This window comes from Chrysoperla carnea, chromosome X (genome assembly GCF_905475395.1).
Source record: "Chrysoperla carnea chromosome X, inChrCarn1.1, whole genome shotgun sequence".
Lineage (NCBI taxonomy): Eukaryota > Metazoa > Arthropoda > Insecta > Neuroptera > Chrysopidae > Chrysoperla > Chrysoperla carnea.
The window spans coordinates 8816522-8834398 of NC_058342.1; the positions used below are offsets into that span (position 1 = coordinate 8816522).

General features: G+C 30.6%; 1 protein-coding gene across 1 annotated transcript in view; it reads left to right on the plus strand.

Moving 5' to 3' along the window:
• The window catches only part of LOC123302342 (regulator of nonsense transcripts 3A), a 36531-nt gene extending 23259 nt beyond the window's left edge, over nt 1-13272 (plus strand). The window contains exons 5-8 of the mRNA XM_044885235.1: nt 1914-2161; nt 3862-4444; nt 5940-6163; nt 13095-13272. Coding sequence (XP_044741170.1) covers nt 1914-2161; nt 3862-4444; nt 5940-6163; nt 13095-13211 — 1172 coding nt within the window. The 3' untranslated portion in view covers nt 13212-13272. The remainder of the gene's footprint in view (nt 1-1913; nt 2162-3861; nt 4445-5939; nt 6164-13094) is intronic.
• Nucleotides 13273-17877: the final 4605 nt, after the last annotated feature.

Sequence of the window (17877 nt, forward strand, 5' to 3'; positions counted from 1 at the left end):
GTTTTTGAAGATTACGAAAGTATTTTCTAGAATTTTTTTTCGTTTTTCGAGAATATTTCATGAAACCACTAGCTACCTGCAAATTTTCAACTTTCTTTTGCAGTTTTGGAGATCATGGATACCAAAGTTTTGTTCTAATTTGCACCTTCACGGATAAACAGTGACGTTTACGAAAAAATGTTTCAAACAACAGTTGATAATTTTTTTTAAGGAACATTTTTATACCATATAATAATACATGGGTATTATAGTCTAGTTAACATGTACGATTTTTCTGACTTTTTTGTATATTCTCCGAAAATTACGAAACAGGTGTCATTCGATTCGTAATTTTATGTAGAAAGTGTACTGAAAAATCCGAAATGGCTCTGAAAAAAATTGCAAACGTTATAAACAATTAAGTGAAAAATAAAATAGGGGGCTCAGTTTTCTTTAAATAACTAAAAAAATATTGAAAATTTTCAAAAACTGAAAAAAGATCCAAAAAGATGAAGAAATTTCCTAAAATAAAGTTCCGCCTGCCGAAATTGTATCTCTAATATTTATAATTTTTACAGAGCCTTGAAAATAGCGCAAAATACGGCAAGTCTGGCTCTCGCGCGCGTTCTGTCTCTGAGACCTACTAACAAAAAAAATTATTTAAACATTTAAAATATGAATATTAATAAATAAAAAAATTAATGTAGTTTTGAGAATGTAAACATAAAATCTCTGATAATTATTAAATTAAAACCCCATAATTTTTTTCAGTCCGTGAAGTTATTCTTATTAGGCTTACAAATAAATTACCGTTTTTAAAATTTTGATTTTTCAATTTGTTATTAACATTTGAAAATTAACAAATGAAAAAAAGTAATGAAAAAAAATTTTTTTTTTTGAATTTTTTAATTGTTTTAATTTTATATAGTTAAAAGCTACACTTTTCTTTGTAGCTACAAAAAAATAATTTTTTCAGATTTTTTATTATTGTTGTTTAAAAAATTGTTATAAACAAATACATTGTTTATGAGTAAAGAATTTGAAAAAATTATTTTTATGTAGCTTTTTACTTTTAAACCACGGATTATTGTTTATTCATGTATCTCAAAACTACATTAATTTTTTTATTTATTAATATTCATATTTTATATGTTTAAATAATTTTTTTTTAGTAGGTCTCAGAGACAGAACGCGCGCGAGAACTTGCCGTATTTTGCGCTATTTTCAAGGCTCTGTAAAAATTATAAATATTAGAGATACAATTTCGGCAGTCGGAACTTTATTTTACGAAATTTCTTCATCTTTTTGGATCTTTTTTCAGATTTTGAAAATTTTCAATATTTTTTGAGTTACACAAAAAAAAACTGAGCCCCCTATTTTATTTTGCACTTAATTGTTTATAACTTTTGCAATTTTTTTCAGAGCCATTTCGGATTTTTCAGTAAACTTTCTACATAAAATTACGAATCGAATGATACCTGTTTCGTAATTTTCAGAGAATATACAAAAAAGTTAGAAAAAAGCGTACATGTTAACCAGACTATTAATAATAATGCAAGCATTGATATACAACACTTTCTATATAGAGAATAAGTTTTACTGGAAATGAGTGAAACTTAGCCTAAGTTTAATATTAAAAGATATTAAAAGTGATATAAGAATATGTCTGTACATTTTTTTTAACAATAATTTATTTTTTTATTATAGTCGGCGTACTTTAAGTAATTTTTTTTTTTAAATTTTGTATTTTAATAAATTTTGCTTCATTCAAATTTTTGTACGTAATTTTTTTAAATTTGTGAAGAGAAAGCGTTTACTCCCTCTGAGCAATTGTCACTCGGGTGACTCGGGTTATTTCTTTTTACAAAAACATTTCGCCAATGAAATATTCACCTGAATAGTTTAAAATGGATAAATGCTTTCGTTTTACACAGATACAAAGAAAAATGATTTTGTTTCAACACCGTTAGTAGAATATGTAAATCATCGTAAACAAGAGCAAAATCGTATACGTGAAGAAAAACGAGAAGAACGGCGACAACGTGAAGCGAATCGCCGAAGATTAAAAGAGGAAGAACGTCGAAGAAAACGTATGGTAGCTAGAGAACGTGATTTTTATAAAGAGTCTCATTCGAAAAAAGAAGCTGAAGTTATTGATGAAGATAAATCTTTGGATTCTAAGGTAAGCAATTATACAGTGTGTTCATTTCAAAAGTATCCACCCATAATAACTCTTAACTTGATGTGGTTATTGTTTTGAATGAAAATACGTCGATTTAGATATCGAGGGGGAGTATCAAACGGTACCTAGAGAATTTTAGGTTTCACTTTTATTCTTCGCCACCCCAACTTTAAAATTTCTAATGGCACCCCTACCTTATTTTACATTATTTGAAGTAGCATAAAATTATTTAATCATGATAAAAAAAACGAAATCGATCGATTGGTTCTTAACTCTTAAGTTAGACTACACAAATGATGGAAGGTATCCACTCTTGTTAACTCTTGACCTGGGGTGATTATTTTTTTTAGTGAAAACACGTTGATTTAGATATCGACGGGGAAGTTCAAAATTGATATCTAGAGAATTTTAAGTTTAATACCTTCACCCCCACCCACGCCGACTTTGAAATTTCAAATTTCACTCCCTACCTTGTGATATCTCATTTGAAAGGGCATACAATTCTCTCTTCCACCATGATAAAAAATGAAATCGATCGATTGGTTCTTAAGATAGACTATCCAGAAGATGAAAATCACACCTTCCATCTGCTGTGTAGTTAATCTTAAGAACCAATCGATCGAGATATGCCAATTTTAAATAAAAATTTTTTACTCATACGTCAAATAAAAAAGTATCTATCTTGAGAACCGTTAGAGATAGAAGAAAAGTTTGAATCATTGGTTTTTTGAAACATTCTTAAAAAATAGCAATAATTTTGATTATTAAACTTGCAAGTATTTTGGAGATGCCCTCAAGGATAAAAAGGGATGTTTAGAAAAAAATATTTTAAACAGAAGTTGTTTATTTTTGTATAAGAAATAACTTTTATATTTAAACTTTTGTTCTGTCTCTAACGGTTTAAATGATCTTTTTTTTTTTTATTTGATTGAATGAGCAAAAAAGTCTAGATAATACTTACAAAAAATTTCGGAAATTTCGATTTTTTTGGAGAAAATGGACAGTGAAGTTTTTTCCTAAGTTGCACTCTCATGGGTACACAGTGATGTTTACGAAAGAATGATTTAAATAAAAGTTGTTAATTATTTTATACGGAATAATTTTTATATTTAAACTTTTGTCCTATCTCTAATGGTTTACTAGTTGGTGTTGGATACTTTTTCATTTGAATGAATGGGCAAAAATTTGATTGAATAATAATAGCAATTTTAAAGCTAGGAAGCTGAAAAAAATCGTAAGTGTGCAAAAATACTTCAGCTAGAACTTTTAATTCAATTTTATTTTAGTTGATGCCTAGGTTTTTTGTTATTTGTAAATAAAACTGATAAAACCTCCAACTACTCGCCTAAAAAAGGATTAGGTACGCCCCTAAGAGTTCGACTTTTAGTTTAGAAAGTCTTTATAACCTAATAAACAACTGCGGAAAACTTCAAAGTTGCATTAATTTTTTCTTTATTACCATGATATTCTATTTTATTTTATTCGGGAGGTTGAATCGATTGAAAAAAAGTTTTAGTTTCCTAGGTAATAAAAAAAAGTAAATGAAGTGCCTCAAAAATCACTACTAAAATGGTCTTATTTTTATTAAATTTTTTTTGGTCTAGCGCACACAAACAAATCAGAACGATAACATGCGATAAGGAACATGGTTGTAATAATGTAAATACTGATATGTTTCCTTTTTTTTTTTTTAATTTCAGACTGAAAGTGAAGAATCATTAAGTCGTGCCACCGAATCCAATAAAAAATCATCAAAAACCGATGATTCGACTAAAGAGCAAACAAGTGATAGAACTGAATCTTTAACATTCATACGAACACGTCGTGAAAGTTTTGACAGTGATCGAAGTGATCGCAGTCGTCACACTTATAGAAATGGTCGATTTGAACGAAATTCTAAATCCAAGTATGAATCATCATATTCATCCAGTCGTAATGAGAATTCTGGTAATTATAATAAATCATCGTTTAGCAAAGAACCGTACAAACTACGGTTCCCACAAAGTGATAAAGGTCGTAAAGATATTTATGCACGTGAAGAACGTTTTAGTAGGGATAGTAATTCACAACGACGTGATCGTGGCTCCAAATTTGAATCATCATATGGACGATCAAGTTTCAGTAATAATCGAAGCGTACGCGATAAGAAAAATCATGAAAGTGTTAATAAATCAACATCCAGTAGTAAACATAATGCGAAAGTATCGTGGAAAAAGAATAAGGAACATAATTCAAACGATACTGAGTGTGCGAAATTAACTGACCAATCCAATGGCGACGATGGTAAGTTGTTCGTTATTTCTATCAAAATAAACAATATATATCAAGAGTCTTCTATAATTTTAAAAAGGGTAATTTTCATATTTTTGTTATCAAACTAAACTTTTATATTTATTTCAAATTTTATGTACCTTATATAAGTCAAAGTTCATCTTATATGATACTTTTCACAGCTTTTTCTATCTCAACATATTATACCACTTAACATATGAGCGTGTGACTGTACAATTTGATGGAAAACGCACATTACGTATTTTTATTTGAACAATAAAAATAATCATAAAAATTACATTATTAAATGTCAGTAAAGTATTTTTTTCGGGATTCAAACTTTTCATTATTGGTAATACAAACTTCAAACTTCATGAGTGGCTTCTTTTTGACGAGTCTACCAAACTTTCCTTTACGATAAGGAAAAAAAAGACTTCGTTTTCAAATGAGCATAATAACGTCATATTTGAGTTATCATTTTGATAACGTGATACAGTTGGGCAGAAAAGTTCGTAGGCTAACATAGTAAAAAATATTTTTTAGGTAAAATTCGATTTTATTGTTCAATATAGTAACCTTCGAGGGCAATACAGCGATTTTATACTACGATTTGCCTGGCCTCAAAACTGGCTTCAGTTTCTGCGATTTCTTCTTCATCGGCACTAAATATCTTTCGAGCGAGCATTCTCTTGAGGTCTGAAAACAGGAAAAAGTCGCTGGGTCGCAAATAAGGATAGCGTTGTTGTAGCCAAAGTGTAAGTTTTAAAAGAAGTGCTCAAACTAATAAGAGTAAGATAAAGATCTCAACAAATTGTTTGTAGAGAAGTTCACAGCAAATATCTTTTGCTATACAAGCGCTATTTTGGTCAATTTAAGAACTGTTATTTGCTGTTTTCAGCTGGAAACTTGCTTACTTTAAACCCTATTTAAGATGGTCCTCCGCATCTCTACACTCTATATCACAAACTAATAGTACGACAGCAAATTTATATATATATATCTTTTGAAGGTGAAGGTTAACTAAAATTAATATGGATTTAATACGCCAGATTTTGTAGCGCCAGCCTACGAACTTAGCAGCCCACTTAATACAAGCTCATCGGTGCAATATTTTTGTCCAAAAAAATAATTTATTGTTTATAATTATTAATGTTATCAAATGGTCATAGTGTCCGACAAATTCCCTGCTGCGTTTTTTCAGAGCGATATCTCAAATATGACGTCATTATGCTCATTCATAATAGAAATTGAAAGTAAATAAGGAAAATGGAAAAAGCATATTACAGGGAAAGGTAACAATCGCTCACAGTGGTATATATAGTAGGCATGACTGGCAATTACATTTTACATAATTTTTTTAAAGAGCCTGGAGAAACAAGGCAAGACAATTTTCACGATCGGCTGCCGTATTGCTGCAGGGCAACAGGCTCTGTCCCCGGAAGCTTTTTTTCCTTAAAAACTGATACTGCTTGTCCACGCTTGCTAAATAATATTGTATATATTTCAGAGTTGGTATTAAGTAAAGATGAAGAAAAACCAACAGAAAATGATTCGAACGATCAGATTTCAAATACTGCTGATACTGACAAAGTTATCGACAAAAATAGTAAAAAACGTTCAAAGAAACCTGATGATGATTTTAATAAAGATAATAATGAAGAAAGTACAAAAAATACAGAGGCTACTAAAGATAAAGATGATCCTAGAAAGCAACGTCGGATCAGAAATAAGGTAAACGTTCGTTGTGTTTTTGGCTAGTTCTTTATATAGTTATATTGTTAAGGTAGTTCCAGCATACAACCTCTTTGGATCGTCAGCATTTATTTAAGGATGTAAGAGGGCCAGGGCAATTTTGAATAAAAGACTTGGTTTTTTATTTTTATAAAGTTGGACTATTTTTAAATAAATTGCAAAAATTTTAGGGGGAGGGGGAGATGTCTGATTATTTACATAAATAAACGACTTCAAGTGCAGGCATATTTAACATTGGTTTTATGGTAAGACGGTAGATGGATGATATGTTTTCATAGATTTCTCGAAAACTAGTCAGTGGAAAAAGAAAAAAAAAACTATTTAAATTAAAGTTAAAACCAGAAAAAAATTATAGAAAAACAAAAAACCCATTGTGCCCGACTAGTTGAGGATGTATGAACACGGTAGTGGAGACACGAATTTAAAAAACTTCATATTTCCAATTTTCATGGCGAATTATGTTATAACTTGATAATTGAGCCGAAGAGTAAGAATACAATTTATCGATATTTGGATTAAGTTTCAAGTACCGAGTTATTCATATTTTTCGTCTACATTCATGAAGTAATAACAAAATTCATCATCAAAGTTGAAAAAAAAGGTAAAAACAATTTCATGCCTAAAATTAATTGCCTTGGTGCTTGTACTACCTTAACCTAAATTTTGTACTAAAAATCCTTTACTTTCTTATTGGTGTAGAAATTTACTGGATTTAATTACTAAAACTTTAAATTTTACACAAATGAATTGGTATTTATCATTGTCAGCCTGGGTTCTGTTGCCAAATACCAAAAGAAATCCTTACAATTTCAGTGAACGGAAGCTAGCAGAAAAATTTATTCTCCTCTCATAAATATACGAAACTCCGTGTAAATCATTATACATTTGAAAAACCCAAATATTATTGAAAATAATAAATTTTTATGAATTTATCCTTTTTATAATAACAAGTTTTAGTAACGTTAATCATTTCAAGTTTCAAAAGTGGTGCAAAACCCAAAACTTTGTGCGCTTGGTTTGTTGCTGCTTTGTATAGTTAATAAAAATATTAAATTGTGAAATAAAAATCATATTTTAAAGGAAGAAATATAAGTAATTGGAATACTCTTATTGTGATTATAAAGAAATACAATAAATTGTGTAAAGTGTAATAAAAAATTTCATTTAAAAAACTCAATTTGTGACTTTAATGGAGTATGTTTTAAAAATGAAAGATATCCGAAGAGAGAACAATAATTAAATAATAGTAAGTGTGAGAGAGATAATTGAAACGTTTATAATCAGTGGCCATTACTCTTAAATGTTCTAAATATCTATTGCTTATCTATGTTATTTTTTATTTTCTTAATAATTGAGAAGTAAATCACCTTTAGTAAAGCTATTGTGGATATTATATTGTTATATTCTACATAACTGTTTAATAGCGTAATCGGTTAAGGCGCTAGGAAAATAATAGCGAGGTCAATGGTTCAAGTCCCGTTAGAGCAAAGTTAATTTTATAAATTTTTATAAGCTAAAATTAAAGGATACAAATTAAAGATGACAATAACATTATATCAAAATGTCATTAAGTGGAGAAATTAAAGTGTTATTTGAAAAAATAAAAAGTGAGATGCATACAATGGAAAGTAAATTGATGGTAGAAATTAAAGCATTAAAAGATGTTAATGATCAATTGAATGGTAAATGTTTGGAATTGGAAAAGAGAATTATTTCTCAAAATGAGACGATACTCCAGCTACAAAAGCAAACAAACGGAAACAACCTAATAATTCATGGAATTACTGAGATCGAAGATAACACCAACACAGAAGAAATTGTTATTAAAAACCATCAATGATAAACTGCAACTTAATTTGAAACCTGATGATGTAGAAGATATATATAGGATCGGTAAAAAGCAAGGTAATCGTCCAAGACCTATTAAAATTCGCTTTTTGAATAGGAAGGTAAAAGTAAAGGTACTTGAAAATCGGGTAATGTTAAAAGGTACCAAAATTTTCGTAAATGAAGACCTCCCAAAAGCACTGCGAATCAGAGAGGCAGAGATGAGAAGAAAAAAATTTCAAGGAAGAATGAAAGCCAATAACTAAAGATTCAAAGCTCAGTCATCCGAGGAAACTGAAGAAGAAGAAAAAATAGTTCAAAGTTCCAAGAAAATAAACAAGGGAAATGGAAGCAGAGAGCATGAATTAAAAAACTAAGTTTAATGTTTTGGAATGTCGAAGGACTGTAATAAAATATATGAATGTAATTTTAATGAATATATCAAACAATTTTCTTTTGTAGGTTTAGTTGAAACGTGGTCGCAAGAACATGAGACATATGTATTGGACGGATATGAATGTATATCAAAGAGTGGTATTAGGAACACAGGTAGAGGTAGATATCCAGGGGGGTAGCACTTTTCTACCAAATGCGATATCATGAGTATGTGAAAGAGGTTCAGAGTGGGCTAAAGGAATTGATATGGTTAGCTGTAAAAATAGGAGACCTTAAATTATTGATTGGTGTAGCATACGTTCAGCCTGAGTACTCGAATTATGCGAACGATTGCTTTTTTGAAATGTTGGAAAATGAAATATTTTTGATGGTTCAAAAATATCCAGAATTTGACATAATCTTGGGAGGTGATTTTAATGCAAGAATTGGGCAGGAACAGGATGTTAATTACGATATAGAAAATGAAAACAATTTAAGTATGGAAATTGAGACAATCAAGATATAGCCAAGGCAAAGTAACGATATCAGTATTAATAGATATGGTAGAAAGCTTTTAAACTTCCTAAGACAAAATGAAATGATTGTGTTGAATGGAAGAACAAATGATAGTGGGGATTGGACATACGTCAGCAAAAATGGTAGAAGTGTAGTTGATTATGTTATGGTTACCAAAGGATTATGGAAAGAAAGTTTAGTTATGCAAGTTGGCAATATGAGTGATTCAGCTCATTTTCCCTTGGAAGTTTTATTAACACTCAACAACAAAAATACATCTCATCAAACGCCAAATCTCAAACCTCTAGTTAGGTATAAATGGTGTGAGGAAAAGACTGGGAATATTCTAGAAAGGATAAATAGTTTCGAAACTGGTTTATATTTAACTGGGGTAAAACATATGATTAAAATGGGCAGATTAAACGATGCAACCAAAATATTTCAGGGGTGGATGGAATTTATCAGTGAAGATTTGAGAATTCCCACATACATACACTGTAACCATAAGAATATGTATAGAAATGAACAGGAAAGTGGATGGTATGATCGAGAATGTGTGATGCATAAGAGAGAGCTAAAGAAATACTTAAGAAATATGAGACGAACAAGAGATGAGTATACTATATTAGAATACTTGTAACATAAAAAAGCATATAAAACATTGTGTGAATTTAAAAAAAAATGAATTTGAATGTGAGCAGGTAGAGCAGATAAATGATGCACTAAAATTGAATAATATGAAACATGTATGGGAAATATTGAGGAAAAACAATAAGCATCGAAATAATGATCAATGTATTGATGAGAAGGATTGGGTTAATCATTACAAGCAACTATATAGTAGTCAAAGTACGCATGAACAAGACCTCAACATTTTCAATTCGGAAGTAAAGATTAAGGATTTCGATCTGAAAATTGATACTGCTGATGTGGAATTGGCTATAAATTCGTTGAAAAATGGTAAAGCCGGCGGAATTGATGGTGTACTTAATGAATGTATCAAACTTGCCAGCAAAAATACTGACATAAATTGCATATTATCAGAGCTGTTACAGGCGATGTATTCTTCGAGGACATTTCCAGAAACTTGGACCACGGGAGTGATAGTTAACCTGTATAAAGGAAAAGGAGATACTCAAGATCCAACGAACTATCGCGGGCTGACACTTACTCCTAACGTCAGCAAACTGTATACGAAGATCATATTTATACGTTTAGAGCAATGGATCAATGAAAATCATATTATAAGCGAATTTCAAGCGGGTTTCAGATCTGGATATGAGACAATGGACAACATATTGGTACTTAAAACCTTGATAGACAGCACTTTGAATGTTAAAAGATGCAAAATGTACTGTTGCTTCATAGATTTTGAAGAAGCGTTTGATAGAGTCGATAGAAATTTGTTATGGATGAAACTATATAAAATTGGAGTACCTAAAGATATGATCCTCGTTTTGCAGTCGATAAACAAAAGCACAACTTGTTGCGTAAGAATGGGCAAAAATCAAGTATCAAGTGTATTTGAAATGAACCAAGGACTTAGGCAAGGTTGTCATTTGTCGGCTTTACTATTTCTCTTATACATTAACGATTTGAACGCATGGATGGAAGATATAACGACCACTGCGCCAGGATACAAGGGCAAAGAAATCAAATTACTTTCATATGCTGATGATGTAGTAATTTTGTCAAGGACAACTGCGGGCTTGAAGCGTGCTCTACGAGGATTGCAAGATTATTGCGAAAAATGGCAACTGAGTGTGAACGTTGATAAATCGAAAATAATGATTGTAAGCAATGGTTGCAAGGCATCTGCGAACGAGAAATGGGTGTATGGCGATAGAGTTATTGAAATTGTTAAAAATTTTAAATATCTTGGAGTCAAGCTATCTCACAACGGAACATGGGGTGACCTGACCATATTGAGTGCTTGAGAGACAGGGCCAAACGTGTTTTATTATATGTTCGAAGGCATATATATAAATATCAAAACTTTCCTGTGAAAGTAATACTGAATTTGTTCAATGCCTTGGTTGTACCAATCTTGACTTACGGGTCCGAAATATGGATATGCGACGCAAGTAAGGGACAAATAAAAACCATTGAAACGATCGCGAACAATTTTTATAAGAAAATTCTATGCATTGCCAAATCAACTCCCAATTCATCAGTACACATTGAACTAGGTGTCCAACCTATGTACAACATTTGCTTGCAAAAAGCAATCGGTTATCAGATTCGAGTATTAAATAGCGAAAAATGTCTACAAGTATTATGCATGAAAAGTCGTAGTGATTGGTTTGCTAAACAGATTTATAACCTTGGACTGAGTGATGATTCGAGTAAAACAGTAGTTAAAAATAAAATTAAGGAATTTTCGCTACGGTCATCACTCAGTGTTCAATGTTCAGTAAACTACATCACTATGAACAGGGTGCATTTTATTTGAATGAATGTGGACGGGATGAGAGGAGATTACTTGCGAGTTTTAGATTTTATACCTTTAGGTGGGAAATACCAAAAACTAATGGCGAAAGAGTATGTGTGTTGTGTAGAGCGATTGAGTCGATAGAGCATTTGCTAGAGGAGTGCCCAGGCACCGCTGGCGACTATCGAAACAACTTGAACATTAAATCTGCTACTGATATACTCAATACATACGATTCTTCATTAATTAAACATATTGTCAAATATTTAAATTATATTTTAGAAAAAAGAAAACAAATGTTGTGACATGTTCTTGTGTTCACGTATCAATCAACTTCTTTAATTTACAATTATTTTAAATTGTTCTATTCTATTTCTATGTCTTAATGTTTATTTATTTATTACTTTTTTTCTTTCTTTGCCCATTTTGAATTAATTGTTTTTTTTTTTTTTTTTTTATTTTATTTTAAGTTTAATAGTATTTTTTTTTTTTATTGTATACAAATAGTGATTATATTGTTTTTGATTTTGTAACATGTCAATTAATAAATAATAAATAAATAAAAAAAAATTAAAACTTTTATTATAAAGAGGATAAACTCATTAAAATGTATTATTTTCAATAAAATTTGGGGTTTTTTCAAATTTATAATTATGTACAGAGAGTTTCGTATATTCATGAGAGGAGAATAAATTTGTCTGCTAGCTTCCGTTCACTTACAATTTTGCCAATTTAGTAGTAGTAGTAGTACTGGATAAGAACTCAACGAGAGTTATTTCAAAGATGATTCGTTTATCAGAGGCGGGGAAGGGGTCTTAGTAAGATTTTTCTCTTTAACTCTTAAAATATGTGATTTAGAATTCTGAAAAGAAGTAATGATAGTTGTTCCCGAAAAAACTTTCAACGCTCTCTATATTTAGACGACTTATTTACAAAAGTAATCATTTTACTAAAAAAGTTAATTTTTCTTTTTTCGAAATAGCTCACATTTCTGATTACTCCGTAAGCCAACGCTAGTGAAGAATATTGAACAGCATGATATTCGCCCGCTTCGCTGAGAAATTCCCATTATAAAAGTAAATACCATCGCGTTATAGTCTTCATTTCCCTTGCATTCACATATCCCCTTCCGTTACACTCGAAATACTACTATTTAGTCTTTGTTTTTAGAATAGACGAAGCGGGCGAGTAACTGCCAGTATCGTTATAGATTATAGCGTATGTTTTATTCCGATGTATGAGCTATATTGTTGTACAGTTTCAGTAGAAACATTCAGTAGTTTTTTAAATCGTTTACCAAAGTGGACGGGTAACTGCTATCTTTATAAATTATAGTCTATATATTATTCAGATATAAGAGCTATATTATTGTAAAGTTTCATTCAAATCTATTCGATTGCTTTTGCGTGAAGTCTCAGTTTCACATTTATAATATAGGGATGTTTCCACTAAAAACATCTTCACGCTTTAACGTTAAATAAAATTTAAATTCAAGACCGGATCTTCAAATAAGGTTCAAGTTTCAATATTGGAACATAAACTGAAAATTTTGCCAGAGAAACATTTATTAATATCCGGTATAAGTTGGAAGATATTATAAATTTATATCAAGTAAAGTTTAAAGGCCTATCGATTGATATTGATCCTGCGCTTCTCAGATGTGTAGCGTTTGCGCAGTGACTCGATCAAATATGAATTTTACTTTGAAGCATCCTGTATATTGAAAATAAAAATGTTTTTAATGAATATTTATATTTATAGGATCGACCAGCACTACAAATTTATAGACCAGGAATGGGCCGGTTTAGTAAAGAACGAAAAATACAAACAACCGAAAATGAGGTTGAAAATAGATCATTATCTGTAAATGAAGATTAAAGAAACGTTTAGTATGATGCAATCTAGTTAATTAAATATAAACTAAGAAAAAATTCCTGAGAAAGAGAATGTTTTTGTTAAGTTTTTGTATTTGAAAATAAGAAATTGTATATGTTTAATTGTAAAAATGTAAAACAAATAAAAAAAAATTTATAATTCAGGTTATTTTTACTGGGCTTCACCCGAAAGAAAAAAGGAGAGCTATGTATTCAACACCGTGTGTCCATATGTTGCTTCTGTGTGCCTACAGTACAATAATATTTAGTATCAATCTTCTCAATTCATACAAATTCTGTTTTTTAATCCCGCGATGCCGCCTGGTACCAATGTTCTATGGACTCAAACATTATTTTTGAGAGGCCATGAGGGAATCTTATGCAGGCGGTTAGACGTGTAGATTTTCTACCTAAAAAATTAATCCCAACATCCTTGAAAACAATTGGTTAAATAAAAATTATTTTTATTTGAAGATCAGTAGCTGACGTAATTCTACACTTTTTTGTTTTTTAAACGCGTTTCTACCATGAAAACTTTTTGCTGAATAACTCGACAACCATACATGGCCTCGAAGAAACTGCGATCAAAAAATGAACCTGATACAATACTGATGAAATAAATTTCTATCCCGTTTTTCTTAAATGAAAACTTGCCGCGGAGTTATGGCTTATTAAAGAGATAGCGTTTTGTTTAAAGAAAACGTTGAACGAAATTTTTCAGATAATAGGCGTCATCAAGCCTGAACGTAATGATTCTTTAATAGTGCTTGTGGCCGAGACGAGTAAACTTTTTTACATCAGAAATTTAAAAGGGTTAGTTTATTGACTTTTTTTTATATAAAAACAAGTGAAAACAAACAATTGACTGAGTTAATTGTTGAAAAACCATGTATAGACAGTGTTGATTACTCTATCACATTACACATTTACCTATACATACATACATGCCACACATACATAACTGATAATCCCATATTAATACATATTATAAAATTTGCATCTAATGTGTGCCGTCGTGAGTAAACAGTAATGTTTACAAAAAAATGTTTCAAACAAAAGTTGTTAATTTTTTTGATAAGGAACTTTTTTTTACATTTAATCTTTTAATCTATTTCTAACGACTTACAAGATGGGTCCTACGGACCAAAGACACAATTGACCTATGTTGCTCAATTACGAACTCGACCTCACTTTTTGCGTCCTGAATGCGGTGTAAAAATTTCAGCTTCAGACGGACGAGCGGAAAACCGAAAATGGCAAAAATTAGATGATTCTATGAATACCTATACCAAATTTTTTTTCCTAGCATCAATATTTTTAAGCGTTACAAACTTGGGACTAAACTTAATATACTATGTATATTATATATACATGGTATAAAAATGCGCTGAATACGATGGTGATAAAAAACTATGGACTTTAGTGTTAAAATTTATGATTTTGATCGTCAATTTTCATTGTGTTGATGTTTTTCGACTTTTTAAGGAAAATGATGCGTCGGATGAGAAAAAGTTAAAAGCCAAAAAATACAAAATTTGGTCTAAGAAACACTTATTAATATTAATATCAAGTTTTTCATTCAATTTAAACTAAAATGGTCTGTATAGAAGAACAAACCGCTTTTATTGAAAAAATTTTTTCGAAGAGTGTCTAGATTTCGCAGAAACAATTATACGAAATAACAATTTTGATACAAAGCAAGTGAAATTTGCAAAATTTGAAAAACTCCCGATAAATTTTTTGGTACGGAACCCTAAACTTGTACTCTTAACATAGCCTTGAACACTCTCCATTATATTACATTTCAACCGGAACAAAAAAAATTCAAATTGATTCATCCGTTTGAGCTTCCATGTTACAGACAGACATACGCGCATAGCGGCCAAATTTATAACACCCTTTTTTTGATTCGGGGGTTAAAAACTTTTTATCAGACCGTTTTTGTCTAAACTGCACGGTTTGCGAAAAAATGTTTCGAACAAAAAATGTTACTTTTTAACTTTATGTTAAATGTTACTAACTTTCTAATTTAGTATTCATCTATCGATTGCCAGTTATGGAGTAGAGTAAACTTTAAAACCTAGGTCTAGTTTAATATCTGTGTAAGATGTGCGCCTGCATTTTACACTCAACAGAAGTTTGTGCTTTGGGCTTTTTTTATCGATAAACCTGAGCTTTCGAGTTTCAAGCATATATCTACTTAAAAAAGCATCTTGTACATAAGGTGTATGTAGTATATGTACAGTTTCGTTTAAATAAACAGACTCCAATGGAGTTTTTTAGTGTTTTATTTTATTTATAACATAAGTTATAATGAATTTTTCCATATAATCTCAGTTTTCGGTATAGCTCTGGTCCTATTGAGTCCCCGATTATCGAGGTTACTGTATATATCATATTTAAGGAATTTGAAACCCCAAATTTTTGCCGCTACGAGCGGCGGCCTTCAGAGTGTTGTTGAAAATTTTTATTGATAGATACGAGATCGCAAATTTTGATATAAACTAATCGTGCCCAAATCTACCACCCATATTTATAATTTTTTCCTATACCCAAAATTGGGCCCAACGTAGCCCCAAACTCATCTTAATCAATATCTCCGGATGAGGATAAGATAAAATAAATCGATGGATGGAAAAAGTTGGACCGTAATCTATTCTATCAACTTGCAAAATTTGACCAATCTAAAATAATTTTAACCTCCAAAACTTTTTCAAGGTTCTTTCTAAGTTAGCTCAGAAGTCGGGGTATTGGTCAAACTTACAATGGATGGTCTTTTTGGGTTATACTGACCACAATCTACAAGACTATTTTTATTTTTTAAAGAACTGCATTCTTTGGTCTTAAAACTCAATTTTAGAATTTTCCGAAAATGTTTGATTCTGACGCCGGAATTTTTGCACCGGAAATGGTTGATTGCGCCGCAATTCAAAAAAACCAAAAACGAGGTAAAACAACATAAAAACCACTATCTTATGGCATATATTTTATTTTTAGAGTCAACCTCCTACACGAAAAAAATCATTGAAAAAAACGGTAAAAAGGGGCATATTTGGACCCCAGGATCTTTAAATGACTTTTAGTTGGCGTTAAATTGAATGGATGTACTCTAGTTACATCTTTTTCCAGAAAACTTTTTTGATATGACTCCTATGTTTAAACCTAGACTCAAGAAAACCGAAATTTCCATGTTCAATTCAAGTTTCGCGCTTAAAACTGACCATACCTTTTTTTCCTCACCTCGGAGTGCAAATTGACCCTAAAATTCGTGATCAACGCAAAAAATTACTTCTTAGAAAAGCATTTTCAGCCATTCGCAATTTTTTTCGAAATGGGTCCGATTTTGACTACCACTTGACTTGACTGGCTTATAAGTGCAATACAAGATATTTAACAATGTTTATCGAATGTAAATTATTTTGTGTAAGTTGTGTTCATATTGTATAAGTAGTTTTAAGACCTACCTTATTTCACCTTATAAGTAGTATGATTGAGCTTCTTTTCTAAGCTTAAAAATATACCCAGAGACTATTTATTGTGTAAACTTGAGTGAGTTGGAAAATATTATCTAGGAACTGTCACAACGATCCCTTATTTCGCAAATGATAAAATTGCAATTTCAATGACAAAGAAAAGTAATTTATATGATTGTAAAATTGGTTATTGATTTGGAATTGGTCTAGTTTTTAATTGATTTGAAACTTGTTCCATTATAATGGCATAATTTTTCTCTAATTTTTTTTTTTTTTTTTTTTTTTTTTTTAAATTTAGAGAAGCTAATTTATTTGTTGAGTTATTTCATTTAGTAAGAAGCACTTTAATGCAATTAATTTTGCATGGCCCCCATTCAAAGAATCTATGTTCCATACAAACAGGATTGAAAGTACAACTCTTAAGGAAGAAAAATGAGCCCAAGTATAACACTCTACGATTTACCAAAGTTTTAGAAATTAAGTTTTAAAAAAAGTGATTTTGTAATAAATAAATGGAGTTTTGCAAAAAATGCGAAGCTAAAAAATTCCAAAAAAATACCATGATACGTCATAAACTGTAGTCCATAACATTTGCGGACGTCTACGTTACAAATTATTTGTTTAAATTAAAAAAAAAAAACAGCTTTTGAGCGGTTTTTTGTAATTTGTAAAAAAATAAAATGAATTTTAATGCACCGAGTCTCATTTTGTAGATATTTGTAAAGCCAACATAGTCTTAGGGCTTACGGTGATATTTTCATCGGAAGCTGCATTTTATGCAGAAAGCAAGCCACTTAATTACCCAGTGATACTACCCTGGTGGAAAAAGTGTTTGAAAAAATAATAAGTCTTAATAAGTCTTAGGAAACACTGAAAAAGTTATATAAACTTAAAGTATTAAGAACTCTGAATAACTGAATTAGACTATTCCGAAAACGTTGAGAAATTCAAAGACTTTTTCAGAATTTCTTATTCTTTCTTCAAATATTTTTTCCACCAGGGTAGGGACCAATATGAATGATTTCATCCGAGGAAACACAACCCAGTGAACACATGACCGTAATATGACGTCATACATAGGTCATAAAAAGATTATAGGTCATACGTCATATTTTACGTAAACATGACATAATGGTGACTCAATTTATGATGTTAATATGATGTCATATTGAATGACCTCACTATTATGTCATACTG